General features: G+C 41.5%; 1 protein-coding gene across 1 annotated transcript in view; it reads right to left on the bottom strand.

Moving 5' to 3' along the window:
• The window catches only part of COG7 (component of oligomeric golgi complex 7), an 82345-nt gene extending 63871 nt beyond the window's left edge, over positions 1-18474 (bottom strand). The window contains exons 1-4 of the mRNA XM_043560294.1: positions 18081-18474; positions 13367-13515; positions 12955-13071; positions 9394-9562 (exon numbers count right to left, since the gene is read on the bottom strand). Of these exons, the coding sequence (XP_043416229.1) occupies positions 9394-9562; positions 12955-13071; positions 13367-13515; positions 18081-18249 (604 nt within the window). The 5' untranslated portion in view covers positions 18250-18474. The remainder of the gene's footprint in view (positions 1-9393; positions 9563-12954; positions 13072-13366; positions 13516-18080) is intronic.

Here is an 18474-nt window from a genome sequence, read left to right as displayed (position 1 = left end):
AAGAGCATGTAAGTTCTTTGTGTGTCTCGTGTCCATGAAATACAGCCAGACCAACACTAAACCATCCTACACACCTAGAAAACTGATTGGAGGATTAACGCAACAATCTGCACAACCTGAACTACAGAATTCAGCAGGTACAATGCATGGAGAAGAGAATTTGGGGAGCGAGAAGCCACTGAGGGTAGGAAACAGCTTTTGCGGGCAGAGAGAGGATGGAGACTGGGGAGGCGGACAGAATATGGGAAAAGCACCCCTCCCCAAAAGCAGCTAGAGAGAAAGTGGAAAATTGGAAACAGCCACAGAGACTAAACTAAAAAGGGAGAAAGGAGAGAGGGTTTAAATTCCATTAAGACTGTAAACAAGAGGAGCTCAAAGGCTGCAACTCCCCATCTCAATACCTGGCAGTGCTCTGGTGGGAAAGGCGAATCCCCAGGAACAGAGTGGGGTCCGGGAGGTTCTCGGGCCAATGGGAAAAGCAGTTCCACTGCTGGAAGGACATTTGGTAGAGACTATTGAAGCCACCTGGTCTCAGCAGATCCCAGAAAACGGCCACATTCGCTGGTGCTGGAACAAGGTCGTTAAGTGTGAAGTCTGGTGACAGATGTGAGTTGTGATTTTCCATAATCCCTGAAACGCTGCTGCTACACTCCCTTGCAAACTTTTTCTGGGGCGGGTTGGCACCTGGCCGCAGTCTTGGGGCACCGGCAGCAGCAGGGTGTGGCAAGCGTTACTGGGTGCAGCCGACTTTCGGCCATTGCTTATTTGGCCATTGCTCAGTGAGACCCTCCCACAGAGGGGCGGAGTGGGCCAAAGCCACAGCCCTTCGGAAGTAAGGGGCCGGTGGAAACAGCCACACCTGAGACAAAACTCGGGAGAGAGGTACTGCCTGGGTCTTGATCATGTTCAGTGAAGAGGCGGGGAGTGGAAGAAAGCTGAAGACAGAGGACGGGTGCACAGTTGCTGCTCCGAGAGAACAGTCAACATACTAGAGATTGGGTAGCTGGGTGACACCATTTTCACCGCTCCCGCGCATGCGCATACACACCTACAAGCACTGCAACAATCCACTCCAGTAGGCTAGCAGCGCCACCTAGTGGAAAACGGAGCTGTTACACTGAGCCCCGCCCAACTGGGCGAACCTGCTCTTCAAGAACACAAGTCTCACTGCCTACTTAGTTTATGGACTATAAAGCACTACATAGTCTGACTACTAGGGGAAAATGAAGTAATTTCAGTCCTATTTCAATGTGTTAGCAGGTCCATCTATTCAATTTTCTTTTTTTTTTTCCCCCTCTTTTACACTATTCTTTTTCTGGAATACAGAAAGGAAAAATGGATTTTTATTTTCAATTTTTATTAAAAATATTTTTTTTACTATATTTTTTACTTTTGTGTAAATTTTTTCAAATTCTACCTTAGTTCCATCATTCTATTTTAGTCTACTTCAGTGTATTCAACTTTTCAAATTTTCAAACGATTTCCTTGTTTTCTTTTTTCTTTTTTGTTTCTTTTATTTTTCTTGAATGCAGAAAGTCAAAAACTTCATTTTTATTTTCAATTTCTATTAAAAATATTTTTAATTTTTTACTCTATTTTTTGCTTTTATGTAAATTTTTTCAAATTCCATTTTACTTCCATAATTTTATTTTAGTCTACTACAGTGTATTCACTTCTTCAAATTTTCAAACGATTTTTTTTCTCTTTTTCATTTCTTTTTCTTGGATCAGAAAGATTAAAAACTTCATTTTTATTTTTAATTTTTATTAAAAATATTTCTCTTTAGTTTCCCTACTGTATTCTTTACTTTTGTGTACATTTTTTCAAATTCTATTTTACTCCCATCATCTCATTTCAGTCTACTTCAGTGTATTCATTTTTTCAAATTCTCAAATGATTTCCTTTCCCACCCCCCACTTTTTTCTCTAACTTGTCAAACCACTTTCAACACCCAGACCAAAACACACCTAGGATCTAACATCATTTATCAGATTGTGTGTGTGTGTGTGTGTGTGTGTTTAGTTTTTTAATTTTAATTTTTTTTATTTTAATTTTTTCTACCTCTTTAATTTCTTTTCTCCCTTCAAAATGTCAAAACGAAGCAATTCACACCAAAAGAAAGAGCACGAAGAAACGACAGCCAGGGATTTAACCAACAAAGATACAAGCAAGATGTCTGAACCAGAATTTAGAATCACGATAATAAGAATACTAGCTGGAGTTGAAAATAGACTAGAGTCCTTTTCTGCAGAGATAAAAGAAGTAAAAAATAGTCAGAATGAAATTAAAAATGCTCTAACTGAGCTGCAATCACAGATGGATGCAGCAGCAGCAAGAATGGATGAGGCAGAACAGAAAATCAGCGATACAGAGGACAAACTTATAGAGAATAATGAAGCACAAAAAAAGAGGGAGATTAAGGCAAAAGAGCACGATTTAAGAATTAGAAAAATCATGGGGTGCCTGGGTGGCTCAGTCGGTTGGGCGTTCAACTTCGGCCCAGGTCATAATCTCGCGGTCCGTGAGTTCGAGCCCCGCGTCAGGCTCCGTGCTGACAGCTCAGAGCCTGGAGCCTGCTTTGGATTCTGTGTCTCCCTCTCTCTCTGCCCCTCCCCTGTTCATGCTCTGTCTCTCTCTGTCTCAAAATAAATAAAAATGTTAAAAAATAATAATAATAATAAAAAAAGAATTAGAGAAATCAGTGACTCATAAAAAAGGAACAAAATCAGAATCATAGGTGTCCCAGAAGAGGAGAGAGAAATAGGGGTAGAAAGGTTATGTGAGCAAATCATAGCAGAAAACTTTCCTAACCTGGGGAAAGACACAGACATCAAAATCCAGGAAGCACAGAGGACCCACATTAGATTCAACAAAAACTGACCATCAACAAGGCATATCATAGTCAAATTCACAAAATACTCAGGCAAGGAAAGAATCATGAAAGCAGCAAGGGAAAAAAAAGTCCTTAACCTACAAGGGAAGACAGATCAGGTTTGCAGCAGACCTATCCACAGAAACTTGGCAGGCCAGAAAGGAGTGGTGGGATATATTCAATGTGCTGAATCAGATAAATATGCAGCCAAGAATTCTTTATCCAGCAAGGCTATCATTCACATTCAAAAAAGGAGACATAAAAAGTTTCCCAGACAAACAAAAATTAAAGGAGTTTGTGACCACTAAACCAGCCCTGCAAGAAATTTTAAGGGAGACTCTCTGAGGGGAGAAAAGATGAAAAAAAAAAAAAAATATATATATATATACATATACATATACATATATATATGTATATGTATATATATATATGTATATATATATTTTTTTCATCTTTTCTCCCCTCAGAGAGGGGAATATATATATATATATATATATATATATATATATATATACACACATATATATATATTTTTTTTAAAGTACCAAAAGCAACAAAGATTAGAAAGGACCAGAGAACACCACCAGAAACTCCAACTCTACAAGCATCATAATGGCAATAAATTCCTATCTTTCAGTACTCACTTGAAATGTCAATGGACTCAATAATCCAATCAAAAGACATAGGGCAACAGAATGGGTAAGAAAACAAGATCCATCTGTATGCAATTTACAAGAGACCCACTTTAGACCTAAAGACCCCTTTGGATTGAAAATAAGGGGATGGAGAACCATCTATCATGCTAATGGTCAACAAAAGAAAGCGGGGGTAGCCATAATTATATCAGACAATCTAGACTTTAAAATATTGTATCAAGAGATGAGGAAAGGCATTATATCATAATTAAGGGGTCTATCTACCAAGAAGACCTAACAATTGTGAGCACCCATATAAATCAATTAATCACAAACATAAAGAAACTCATCGATAGTAATATCATAATAGTAGGAGACTTCAACACCCCACTCACAGCAATGGAAAGATCATCTAATCAAAAAATCAACAAGGAAACACACTGGACCAGATGGACTTAACAGATATATTCAGAACATTTCATCCTGAAGCAGCAGAATATATATTCTTTTCCAATGCACATGGAACATTGTCCAGAATACACCATATACTGGGAAACAAATCAGCCCTAAGTAAGTACAAAAAGATCGAGATCATACCATGCATATTTTCAGACCACAATGCTATGAAACTCGAAATCAACCACAAGAAAAAATTTGGAAAGGTAACAAATACTTGGAGACTGAAGAACATCCTACTAAAGAATGAATGGGCTAACTAAGCAGTTAAGGAGGAAATTAAAAAGTATATGGAAGCCAATGAAAATGATAACACCACCACCCAAAACCTCTGGGACGCGGCAAAGGCAGTCATAAGAGGAAAGTATATAGCATAAGAGGAAAGTATACCAGGCCTTCCTAAAGAAGGAAGAAAGATCTCAGATATACAACCTAACCTTAAGCCTTAAGGAGCTGGAAAAAAGAACAGCAAATAAAACCCCAAACCAGCAGAAGACAGGAAATAATAAAGATTAGAGCAGAAACTAATGCTATCGAAACCAAAAAAACAAAAAAACAAAAAAACAAAAAAACAAACACAACAGTAGAACAGATAAATGAAACCAGAAGCTGGTTCTTTGAAAGAATTAACAAAATTGATAAACCACTAGCCAACTGGATCCAAAAGAAAAAGGAAGGGACCCAAATAAATAAAATTAAGAATGAAAGAGGAGACATCACAACCAACACAGCAGAAATAAAAACAATAATAAGAGATTATGAGCAATTATATGCCAATAAAATGGGCAATCTGGAAGAAATGGACAAATTCCTAGAAACATATACACTACCGAAACTGAAACAGGAAGAAATAGAAAATTTGAACAGATCCATAAAAAGTAAGGAAATTGAATTAGTAATAAAAAATCTGCCAAAAAAAAAAAAAAAAGAGTCCATGGCCAGATCGCTTTCCAGGGGAATTCTACCAAACTTAAGGAAGAGTTAACACCTATTCTCTTGAAGTTGTTCCAAAAATAGAAACGGAAGGAAAACTTCCAAACTCTTTCTATGAAGCCAGCATTACCTTGATTCCAAAACCAGAGAGAGACCCCACTAAAATGGAGAACTACAGACCAGTTTCCCTGATGAACATGGATGCAAAAATCCTCAACAAGATATTAACCAACTGGATCCAACAGTACATTAAAAAAAATTATTCACCACGACCAGGTGGGACTTATACCTGGGATGCAGGGCTACTTCAATATCCCCAAAACAATTAATGTGATTCATCACATCAATAAAAGAAAGGACAAGAACCATATGATCCTCTCAACAAATGCAGAGAAAGCATTTGACAAAATACAGCATCCTTTCTTGATAAAAACCCTCAAGAAAGTAGGGATAGAAGGATCATACCTTGAGATCATAAAAGCCATATATGAATGACCCAACGCTAATATCATCCTCAAATGGGGAAAAACTGAGAGCTTTCCCCCTGCGGTCAGGAACAAGACAGGGATGTCCACTCTCGCCACTGTTATTCAATGTAGTATTGGAAGTCTTAGTCTCTGCAATCAGACAACACAAAGAAATCGGCCAGGAGGAGGTCAAACTTTCAATCTTCGCAGATGACATGATACTCTATATGGAAAACTTAAAAGATTCCACCAAAAAACTGCTATAATTGATTCATGAATTCAGCAAAGTTGCAGGATATAAAATCAACACACAGAAATTGGTTGCATTCCTATACACCAAGAATGAAGCGACAGAAAGAGAAATCAAGGAATCAATCCCATTTACAGTTGCACCAAAACCCATAAAATACCTAGGAAGAAATCTAACCAAAGAGGTGACAAATCTGTAACTGAAAACTGTAGAACGCTTATGAAAGAAATTGAAGAAGACACAAAAAAATGGAAAAAGATTCCATGCTCCTGGATAGGAAGAACAAATATTGTTAATATGTCGATACTACCCAAAGCAATCTACATATTCAATGCAATCCCTATCAAAATAACACCAGCATTCTTCACAGAGCTAGAACAAATAATCCTACAATTTGTATGGAACCAGAAAAGACCCCGAATAGCCAAAGCGATCTTGAAAAAGAAAACCAAAGCAGGAGGCATCACAATCCCAGACTTCAAGCTATACTACACAGCTGTAATCATCAAGACAGTATGGTACTGGCACAAGAACAGACACTCAGATCAATGGAACAGAATAGAGAACACAGAAATGGACCCACAATCAGATGGCCAACTCATCTTTGACAAAGCAGGAAAGAATATCCAATGGAATAAAGACAGTCTCTTCAGTAAGTGGTGCAGGGAAAACTGGACAGCAACATGCAGAAGAATGAACCTGGACCACTTTCTTTCACCAGACACAAAAATAAATTCAACATGGATGAAAGACCTCAATGTAAGACAGGAAGCCATCAAAATCCTCGAGGAGAAAGCAGGCAAAAACCTGTTTGACCTTGGCCGCAGCAACTTCTTACTCAACACGTCTCCGCAGGCAAGGGAAACAAAGGCCAGCCAAAATGAACTACTGGAACCTCATCAAAATAAAAAACTTCTGCACAGTGAAGGAAACCATCAGCAAAACTAAAAGGCAACTGACAGAATGGGAGAAGATATTTGCAAATGACATATCAGATAAAGGGTCAGTATCCAAAATCTATAAAAAACGTATCAAACTCAACACCCAAAAAAACAAATAATCCAGTGAAGAAATGGGCAAAAGACATGAATAGACACTTCTCCAAAGAAGACATCCAGATGGCCAAAAAATGCTCAACATCACTCATCATCAGGGAAATACAAATCAAAACCACAATGAGATACCACCTCAAACCTGTCAGAATGGCTAACAGTAACAACTCAGGCAACAACAGATGTTGGCAAGGGTGTGGAGAAAGACGATCTCTTTTGCATTGTTGGTGGGAATGCAAGGTGGTGTAGCCACTCTGGAAAACAGTATGGAGATTCCTCAAAAAACTAAAAATAGAACTACCCTACAACCCGGCAATTGCACTACTAGGCATTTATCCAAGGGATACAGGTGTGCTGTTTGAAAGGGACACATGCACCCCATGTCTTTAGCAGCACTATCAACAATAGCCAAAGTATGGAAAGAGCCCAAATGTCCATCGATGGATGAATGGATAAAGATGTGGTATATATATGTGATGGAGTATTACTCGGCAATCCAAAAGAATAAAATCTTGCCATTTGCAACTACGTGGATGGAACTGGAGGGTATTATGCTAAGTGAAATTAGTCAGAGAAAGACAAAAATCCTATGACTTGACTCATATGAGGACTTTAAGAGACAAAACAGATGAACATAAGGAAAGGGAAACAAAAATAATCTAAAAACAGGGAGGGAGACAAAACAGAAGAGACTCATAAATATGGAGAACAAACTGAGGGTTACGGGAGGGGTTGTGGGAGGAGGGGATGGGCTAAATGGGTAAGGGGCACTAAGGAATCTACTCCCGAAATCACTGTTGCACTATATGCTAACTAATTTGGATATAAATTTTAAAAAATAAAAAATAAAACAAGTTAATAAAAAAAAAATCTAAAAACAAATACAATTTTACAACAACAAAAAAGAAAACAGTTACATAAAAATATTACAAAATACGAAAATTGTCTAACAGTTAAAAGTTTAGAGAGAGAAGCCCTATGATAAAAAATTAATAATTAATAATTTGATAGTATGCCATAATTAAAATTCTAGACTATGCAATCTTCTAGATCGAGCGGGGAAGTGGGGTAGGTGGGAAGCAGGAGGAATCAAAGTTCACTAACTGGGGGAGTCAGATATTGTTTCATTACGGGGCCAATAAATTGAGAAAGAAGCTTAGTTTAGTATCTGAAATAATAAATCACTAGAAAAACAAAAATCAAGTTATATATCTTTCAAATCATCTGTGAGAGAAAAAAAACACAAAGAAAACAGAAACAGTAAACAAAAAATGTAGAGACACACAAGACTGAAAATTTCTGTTAAAACAAAAACCTAAATGGTATAAAGTCACTTATTAAAAAATACAAGGATTAGGAGTGCCTGGCTGGGTCAGTCAGCATGTGACTCTTGATCTCAGGGTTGTGAGTTCAAGCCCCATGTTGGGCAAGGAGCCACAAAAGAAAAGAAAAGAAAAGAAAAGAAAAGAAAAGAAAAGAAAAGAAAAGAAAAGAAAAGAAAAGAAAAGAAAAGAAAAGAAAAGAAAGAAAAAAGAAAGAGAAAGAGAGAGAGAGAGAGAAAGAAAGAAAGAAAGAAAGAGAGAGAGAAAGAAAGGGAGAGAGAAATAAAGAAAGAAAGAAAGACAGAAAGAAAGAAAGGAAGAAAGAAAAAAAGGAAGGAAGAAAAAGAAAGAGGGAGGGAGGAAGGAAGGAAAGAAGGAAGGAAGGAAGGACGAACTAGATCAAAAAACAAAATTCAACCATATGCCATCTCCAATAGCCAGTCTAAAATAAAACATCACAGAAAGCTTGAAGGCTAAAAAAAAAAAAAAAGTGGGTAAAGCCATACTAAAGCAAATACAAACAAAAAATAAGGCAGAAGTTGTAATATTCATACCCAATTTGAACGGCAGGCAGAAAGCATTCAATGGAGCCATGGCAGTATTTGATAAAAATGTTCCTTAAAACCTAACAGAGTAATAAGGAAGAATAAATGCTTACAAATCATTTTTATGAAGCCGACACAACCAGGATACTAAAGCCTGACAAAGATATTTACTAAGGGGATTTCTATGAAAAATTCTAAAGTATCAGTAAAATATCCAGTAGTACATTACCATGCACATGCATACACACACATACACACACACACACAGATACCCCATAAACATGTGGGGCTTGTTCTTGAGTTGCAAGAATGATACAATATTAGGAATGCTATTAATAGATCTCCCATATTAGTAAATCAGAGGAAATAAAAATAATACTTGATAAGGGCCAAAACTCACCAAACGGTACACTTAAGATTTGCGCATTTCTCTAAATGTAAATTTTACCTCAAAAAAAGAGAATCACACACCAATACTGAACTCCAGTTATCGATACGAATGCGGAAGCATTTAAGAATGAAATGCTGGTATCTATCAGTTACTTTGACATTCATCCAAAACAGAACATGGATGGAGAGGGAGATGGATGGGTGGATAGGTAAGTGACAAAGCAAATCTGGTAAAACACCAGGCTGGGATCTAGACGGTGTGTCTGTCGTACACTTATTTCAGCTTTTCTGTATGTTCGAAAATGCTCATCGTATAAAATACTGAAAAAAGGCGACCACCCCAGAAAGTTACAAGTTAACTTCCGATCTACATAATTTAATCCACATTAAGACATTCAAGAGGTTGAAGACTCGGATAGCCTTACCTTTGTTAAGAGGTGCACACAAAGATGAGAAAGTGCTAGTACTCACCTATAGACTGAGAGGTGAATACCGCTACAATCTGCGGGGAGGCCAGGGCCTCCAGCCTGTTCTTCAGGGCCTCCAAGTGCACACACTTTTCTGAGTAGTCTGGAGTATCCACAAGCATCATTAAACTGTTCTGCAGACCTGTCAGCTTGGCAGAAATCACAGCTATGTCCTATAAAAAGACCACAATTGGGGATATTTACTTTAAAAGACCCAGGTACTTCAATTAAGAATGGACAAAATACAGAGTGCCTGCCTGGTGCAGTTGGTACAGCATGCGACTCCTGACCTCAGGGTTGTGAGTTCAAGCCCCGTGTTGGTTGTGGAGTCTACTTTAAAAAAAAAAAAAAAAAAAAAAAAAAAAAAAAACGGACAAAATAGATGAAAAGACAATTCATAAAATTAAAACAAGAGTTTTCCTCCTAACAAAGTGGAAAAACCCTGGAAAAATTATAATAGCTATTGTTAGTGAGGGTGTGAAGAAAAAAGTCTACCTGGTACCATAAATTTACACTGTCTTTCTAGAAACAATTTAGCAATGTGCACCAAGAGCCTTGAATACTATTCATATCTTTAAAATTTTTTTTAATGTTTATTTTTGAGGAAAAGAGAGAGACAGAGTGTGAGTTAGGGAGGGGCAGAGAGAGAGGGAGACACAGAATCTGAAGAAGGCTCCAGGCTCTGAGCTGTCAGCACAGAGCTTGACATGGGGCTCGAGCTCATGGACCACGAGATCATGACCTGAGCATGATCACGAGATCATGACCGACTGAGCCACCCAGGTGCCCCAAAAACTATTCATATCTTTTGACCTGGTATTTCCTTTTCTAAAAATATGTCCTAAAGAAACAATTAGAAGGGGGTGCCTGGCTGGCTCTGTTGGTATAGTATGATCTCAGGATTGTGCGTTCGAGCCCCACGTGGGGTATAGAAATTACTTAAAAATAAAAACTTAAAAAAAGAAACAATCAGAGGGACACAGAGATATTCATGCATTTTAATTAATTAATGTGATTCTAGTGTTGTAATAACAAAAACCTAGAAGCAACCTAAATCCTCCCTGATAACAAAATATAAAGGCTGAGTCCCTCATAATGGAATGTGGAATACTGTGCAGCCATTAAAGATCATGTTTTTGAAAAGTATTAATTACATAGCAAAATATGATTTATATGATTATAAAATATATATTATAAAATATGATTTTATATTTATTTATAGCAAAATAAGATAAAAAAGAATATAGACACTAAAATATATGTAAATGTCTATATACCTGAAATATATGCATACATATAAAATACACAGGTGCAAAGATGTAAAAATACATAGAAAAATACCTACTAGACATAAAAAGCATATTACTAGGACATAGGAATAAGGCTCATTTTGTTCTCTGCCTTATATTTTTCTGAATTTTCCAAATCTTCCAGACACACACAAATTATGTTTATAATTTGGGGCACCTGGGTTGCTCAGCCAGTTAAGCATCTGATTCTTGATTTCAGCTCAGGTCATGATCTCACGGTTCATGAGTTCAAGCCCCAAGGAAGGCTTTGTGCTGATAGCACACAGCCTGCTTGGAATTCTCTCTTTCCCTCTCTCTCTGCCCCTTCCCCGCTTCTGTGAGCACTCTCTCTCAAAGATAAATAGACATTAAAAAAAATTATGTTTAGGGGCATCTGGGTGGCTCAGTTGGTTAAGCATCTGACTTCAGCTCAGGTCATGATTTCATGGTTCGTGGGTTCGAGCCCCACGTTGGGCTCTGTTGCTGACAGCTCAGAGCCTGGAGCCTGCTTCGGATTCTGTGTCTCCCTCTCTCTCTCTGCCCCTCCCCAGTTCGTGCTCTGGCTCTCTCTGTCTCTCAAAAATAAATAAACATTAAAAAAAAACCTATGTTTATAATTAGAAAAGCTATTTTTTAAAAGAATTAAGAATGCAGTAATTGTTTCATTTCAGCATCCGAAAGGTGTCTACGATGTGTCAGACACCGTATTGAAACACAAAGATCACAGGGGAGCCCTTGGGTTCACATAAAGATCAGGATACAAATTAAGGACTATGGTTCAAGAGGCACAGGGAGGGAGCGACTGAGTTTGCCAATGAGAGGGTGGGAGCCAGCAGTGACAGATGGATGTTGAAATGGTGTAGGAGAAAAACAATGGGAAGCTTGATCAGAGTGGTGGCAGAGGGATCTAAGGAACAGACAACTTCAGAGAAAGACGGGAGAGATGGGGAGAGGGAACAGTTAAGGACTGCCACGGTTTCCAGCCTCAATACTTGCATGGAAGTGCCGCCATTAACCAAGAGAGGGAGGCCAAAGGGAAGAGCAAATGGGCAGTGGTTCTAGACAGAAGTAATGAATTTAGTTTGCAGTGTCCAGGGGGATGTCCAGGTGGATACAGGCGATCTTGTGGGCAATTAGTTCTGAATATCAGGATAGCTGGGAGGGGAGAAAGCAGCTTTCTAACTTTTAGCTAGTTAATATTAGTAGTGTACAGATTGCAATCAGAGACTGTACTTAGGTCTATTCTCTGTCACATCCATGCCAGAAGTCAAGTAAGATTTGCAACTCACATCTATGAAGCCTAAATCAATTACCTTGTCATAAGCCCAGAGGAGCTCTATTGTACTTAAAAATAAACATAACTGGGGTGCCTGGCGGCTCAGTTGGTTGAGCATCTGATTTCGGCTCAGGTTGTGATCTCAAGGTTCCTGAATTTGAGCCTCACATCAGGCTCTCTGCTGTCAGAAGAGACCCTCTGGCCCCCTCTCTCTGCCCCTCCCCCGCTCTCTCTATGTTAAAGATAAACATAACTGATATGGAATAATAGATCTCTCAGTACAAAAACAAAGTGCCCAGCAGCATTCACAATGTGCTACCATTTATGGCAACCAAAGGGCAGGGATCATATATAAGTGTGTATGTGTCAGGAAGGACAGGTATAAAGGTGGTACGAGAGTTTGTACGGAGAAGGGAAATGAGGGCACTGGGAGGTGTCAGGGTTACAGGGAAAACGTTTTTGGCTGTTTATTCCTGTCTACGAATTTTTTCCCCACATGCACTAAGCGCTTTTTTAAAAACTTGTGAGAGTTCTGAAAACCAGCAAAAGGGATGATAAAGAATTCATTTTGCTTAACAACTGAAAAGGAGTTTTTCACAAGACATCATCTGACCTCCTCCTTATAACCAGGTATCAAAAGCATTCCTACTCGCTACCGTTGGCAGCCCAGGAGGTGTTAAGTACCTTGCCAGGATCCCATGATGGGTAAGGTCCCTCTGCCCGTGCTCCACACTCTCCTAATCCATTTCCTCTGCCTTTTTTACTGAGGCTTCTCCTAAACTCTGTGACTAGAAGCCTTCAGTCAATCAGGAGATACAAACTCAAGATGGTGGAAAGACCCAGAGCAATTTCAGATCTTCCCACCCTCTGCCTGCACACTTCCTGTGCTGCTTTTTACTACCCCTTACGGTTTTGAGTAAATGACTTTCTCATCGGTTTCTCCAAACCTCACGTTCCTGCCCGAACAGAACGCACAACATCCCCTGAACAAAAAACCTACTTGAGTCTTAAACGTCTCCTCAATATCAGCACTCAATGTGCTCCACTTGTCTGCTTCTTGAAGAGATTCTGCGGCAAGCTGCATTCTAGACTTCACCTGGTCGATTTCTACCAACACCTAAAAGAGAAATGAGGGATCAAACACTAAGGAAATGGCAGTTCCTTTTTCTCTACCTTGCTCAAGTGACTTGAAACATAAGCACCGTGAGGTGCCCCTGTCTTCAGGGAGCTTCTGTGCCCCTACGACACCAATCATGTGGCTACATTGTTCAGCAGGTGCTGAAGACAGACGTGCAAGCTGAAAGAACCAAGCCAAAGAGGAGTGTTGAGTGGCTGGCAGACTTTGGAGTTCAGGTTGGGAGGGAAGGTCTTCCAAAACCAAGAATCAACATTTAGGACAGGAGCCAAAATACCTGCATCGATTGGGATGTATCCTGTTCGAATTTTTTAATGTCCTCCTTGACAAGAATCATCTGCTCTTTCAGGAAAGACGCCTCCTGTTTAAGGGCTTCCACATCGCGGAGCACTTTGGGCATGTTCTGAAGAGCCTGGTGACTTGTTTCTGCAGCAAGAAGCCAAGAATGAAAGGCGAAAATCGGAGCAGTCACAACCTGAATAAATCAGGAGACACGAAGGGACTCTTCCCCAAAGCACTACCAACTACACAGCTTTCTGAGCCTGCGGGAAATGTGGGGTGGAGAGGAGGTGGGCCGGGAGGTGGCCTCTGCCAGGGCATGTCCTCCCCAGTCTGACGGGTGAGGGTCACGTGATTTGACAAGGAAGGAACCATCAGCCCGACCCAACACCAACTGTTTTCCACCACTGAGTGAAAGTGCAACTCCCTCTGTGAGGAGACAGAATGAAAGAATCTGACACTGGGTAGATGCCAGCTACGTGCAGGTGGTTTACCAACGTTCTATCACTTAATGTCCACAGTAATCATTAGTAGCCGCCTCTTAGAAATAAGAAAACTGAGGCTTAGGAAGGTTGAATAACTTGCTTAAGATTGCACAGAGCTGAAACCAAGCCTTACATGTGTCTGGCCCATTTGCATTCCATGGTCTTTTCAAAACAGAGTCCACAGACTCTCAGCATCAACTGGACTGCAGTTGAATACAGGTCCCTAGGCACCTGCCAGAGTTTCTTATTTAACAGGTCTGGTAGGAGATCAAGTGATATTAAGTAAGCTGCATTTTTTGAGGTGCCTGGGTGGCCCAGTCAGTTGAGCAGCCAACTCTTGATTTCAGCTCAGGTCACGATCCCAGAGTCATGGGATCAAGCCCCACGTCGTATTTGGGATTCTCTCTCTCTCTCTCGGCTCTGCCCTTCTCCCCTGCTTGCTCTCTCGAAAGAAAGAAGAAAGAAAGAGAAAGAAAGAAAGAAAGAAAGAAAGAAAGAAAGAAAGAAAGAAAGAAAGAAAGATGCATTTTTTCACAGACATCCCAAATGCAGAATACAACTTGAACATTTTTGCAAACTATGATGTGTTATGTGGAACTGGGAGAGTTAATAGCACACCCCTTTAAGCCTTTAAAGGGCAATTTGATGGGAATCAACCAAAGAAGCCCAGTGCCTTCTCTACCAGCGCAATGAATAGAACTCTAACATCTCGAAGAAGTAGTTCAGGAACCTGTTCATCCAGCTCTGCTGTAAAGTAAAAATCTGTTTCCTGCACTGACCCCAGGTAAAGTTCTAAGACTAAGAAAACAAACACAGACATGGATTTCTTCTGCACAAAGACTGACTTTTAACAATGTTATGGCCCCAGCCTGGTCTCCACCTGCTAAACCTCAGTCACTCTTCAGCCCTTGCTGTTTCCTGTATACCTCTTTTCCCCTCTCCACAGTACCCCCAAGTTTAGTCCACTCTTGTATCCATTTTTCATGTTTTTTTTAATATTTGCATTGTTATATATTTTTTATTTTTTTTAACATTTATTTTTGAGAGAGACAGAGACAGAGCACAAATGGAGGAGGAACAGAGTGAGAGGGAGACACAGGATCTGAAGCAGGCTCCAGGCTCTGAGCTATCAGCCCAGAGCCCGACGTGGGGCTTGAACTCACGAACCATGAGACCATGACCTGAGCTGAAGTTGGACACTCCACCGATGGAGCCACCCAGGTGCCCCTTTTATGTTTATTTTTGAGAGAGAGAGAGAGAGAAAGAGAGAGAATCCCAAGGAGACTCCATGCTGTGTTCACTCCAGCACAGGGCTTGAACTCATGAACTGTGAGATCACAACCTGAGCCGAAATCAAGAGTCATATGCTTAACTGACTGAGCCACCGGGGCACCCCTGTATCCATTTTTAAAACCATCACTTGCAGTGGTTGCCTCTGAGAGGGTAAGGGCCAGATTTCACCGTAAAGGGACGTGGGGACACTGTCTTGGGTGATGGTAACATTCTATTTCTTGACAGAGGTTTGAGTTATCCTAGCTGTACACATTTGTCAAACTCATCACACTCACCAGATAGGATTCGTGCATTTCACCTTATGTAAATTTTACAGGGTGAAGAAAAACAGAGCTGTAAACAAGTACTGAACTTATTGAACTCTATTATGTTTAGGGTACTAACTGAAATGCACAGGGATAAAGGATACTGATGTCTGCAACTCATTCTGAAATACATCGAAAAATAAGATGGATGAATGGAGAGAGGGATTGGTAAGTGGACAGACTTGTGATAAAGGAGATATAGTTAGGTCATTAATTGTAGAGTCTAGGTAGTGGGCGTATGGATGTTCACTACAAATTCTCTCCACGTTACTCTACGTTTGGCATCTCTGCCCACAGCTGGGCGGTTCAAGAACCTGCTGCCACTCCTGATGTTCTCCCCCTCTCATTCCTTATTCCAATCCACCAGCAAGTTCTCCCCATTCTTCCTCCTAAAAATATCTTAAATCTATCCATTTCTCACCATGTCCACTGTCATAACCCCACCTGAAGCCACTATGATGACAGTCCACCCTTCTGAACAGCAGCCTCCAGCAGAATGGAGCCATGAATCAAACCATGTCACTCCCATACTTATAAATCCTCCGGTAACATCCCATTACACTCATTTTGGTTCAAATCCAAACTCTTTCACGTGACATTAAAATCCCTGCATGATCTGGCCCCTGTTAACCTATCCAACCTAAGACTGGGTCTCATTCAACATTGGATCTCTGAAACGTGGAAAACAGTTTGTGCCCAATATTTGTTGACTGAATTCATGAACAAATCGATCCACCAGTTTGGAGTCCTCAATACCCACTCCTTGAACCTCTGCAATAACCTCTCTTCACTGAAGACTTGAGCCACGGTCTCATCTTCCATAAAAATAAAGCTTTGGGGGGCGCCTGGGTGGCTCAGTAGGTTCAGTGTCCAACTTTGGCTCAGGTCATGATCTCACGGTTCTGCACTGACAGTGCAGAGCCTGCTTGGGATTCTCTCTCTCCCTCTCTCTCTGCCCCTCCTCCACTCGTGCGTGCGTGCTCTCTCTCTCAAAATAAATAAACTTAAGGACTTTCACAGTTTGATCCCAGTCTACTTTTCTGCCTTATCTCCGGCAAGTCTCCCCACTCCCTATGAAAGTGTGATCCTGTGGTCATCATACCAGTGACTCATATTTGTTGATGTTACTGATGGAGCTCTGTTGGAACTCACTCTTCTGTGGGCTGGCTAGGCCTTTCTATACTCACATGCCTCTGCATGTGGTGTCCTCTCTCCCTTTAATACCAGACAAGTAGCACGGTATCATGGATAAGAGCCTGGGCTCTGGAACCAACTGCTTGGGTGCAAATGCAAACGGCCCCACTCACTAGCAACATGACCGGGTAAGTCACCTCACTCCGCTGCAGTTTCTCCAATTATAAAGTGGGAATAATAATTGTGCCTACCTCTAAGGACTATTGCCAGGTTTAAATTAGATAATTATGCCCAAAAGGGGCAATATTAACATTTTGGCCAGGACAGTTCTTCATTGTGCAGGACTGTGCCAAGCACTGCAGGACATCAAGCATCGCTGGGTACTTCCACTGAACGTCCATGGTTGTGACATGCCCCACCACCGCAATGCATAAAAACACTCTCACCAATTTCCAGATATTGGGGGCTGGGGGAGGAGGAGGCAACGTTGCCACCCGTGGTTGGAGAACCACCTAGTTAATACATATAAAGCGTTTAAAAGACTGCCTGACACATTCCAAGGACTCAAATATTGCTATCGCGTTGTTATTGACGTTCCCCCCTCTTTGCCCTATGAAGTCTTCCTTCAAGGCCTAACACAGGGAAAGCCCTTTATGATTCTCCCAGACACCAGGTAACCATACACTTCTTCCAGCTCTCGCCGCTCCTGGTTCTAGTTGCGGTAAAGCCACCCCTCATTGCAAGTGAACTGTTTAGTATCTTCCCCACAAGGCAGCAACTGCCTGAAAGGTACACTTTTTGCCCACTGCCTATTTCTGGGCACATGCGTGACAGATGCTCAATCATAAGCAGAAGATGCACAGTGCAATAAAGGATCAGCAGTGAAAGACAGCTCCCCTCCCGCTCTCCCCACCAACACCAGCCTTTTCTTAAACAGTGGACACATCCATAAAATAAAGTTCCCTATCCTGGATCATAGGCTTCCTGCTGGCAGTCTGTGCAACGTGTCTCTCCCACAAAGCCGAGCAGAGAGACTGGCGTGCAGTATGCCCTGAATAAAAACCGAATCGAGGTGTTAATGAAATGGCTGCTGGCGTGTATTATTTTTTATAATTAACTATCCTTAAAAGATGGTTCAAGTCTCCAGTCAGGCCTGCCCATCTTCCTCACGGACATGAAAATCCGCTAAAACAACGTCTCCCAGATTTGTGTCAGTCCCATACGGCTTTGATACGCTTCTGCCAAACATAAGCACGTGCCGACGATTATTTAATACTGTTGAAATACTGAAATATTGTTGTTCACGCTTCTGACTTAAGTTATAAAAGGAAACGTGACAGCACCGCAAGGGGTGGAAGAGCAAGCCTCAGACCTGGCAAGCCTTAAAAACTGGCGGCAGCGAGCTGACACCTTCCCCCGAAGGGGCTGCAGGAGTGTCGGGCCGGGCTCGAGTTCCCACCACCGCCCCACGCCCGCGCGGACAGCTCGGCCTCACCCTCCACGGCGTGGTTCACCTCCTGGATGAAGAGCTGCAGCTTCATCACCAGGGTGGCCGCGTGGCTGTCCGCCGTCCCGGCCGTCGCCTCCTTGGGGCCCGTCCTGAAGGCCGCGTTGATCCACTCCTTCACGTCGAAGTCTTCCGCCAGGAACTTGGAGAAGTCCATGGCCGCACCGCCTCGGCCCCGGCGTCCACGCCTGAAGAGCTGGCTCCGGTGGCAACGAGGCTGCGGAGGCGGGCGGCCCTGCGAGAGCACCGGGGCTGGCCCGGGGGGGGGGGGGGCGGCAGGCGGAACCCACGGCACCCACAACTCACCCCTCTGAGGCCCCTCTGTCAACTCTCCGAGACAGACTGCTCGGAATGGCCCTCGCCGCGCGCCGTACTTCTTCCG

This window comes from Prionailurus bengalensis, chromosome E3 (genome assembly GCF_016509475.1).
Source record: "Prionailurus bengalensis isolate Pbe53 chromosome E3, Fcat_Pben_1.1_paternal_pri, whole genome shotgun sequence".
NCBI lineage: Eukaryota > Metazoa > Chordata > Mammalia > Carnivora > Felidae > Prionailurus > Prionailurus bengalensis.
Note: the sequence above shows the minus strand (reverse complement) of the source record. Positions and strands in the feature narration are given on the sequence as shown.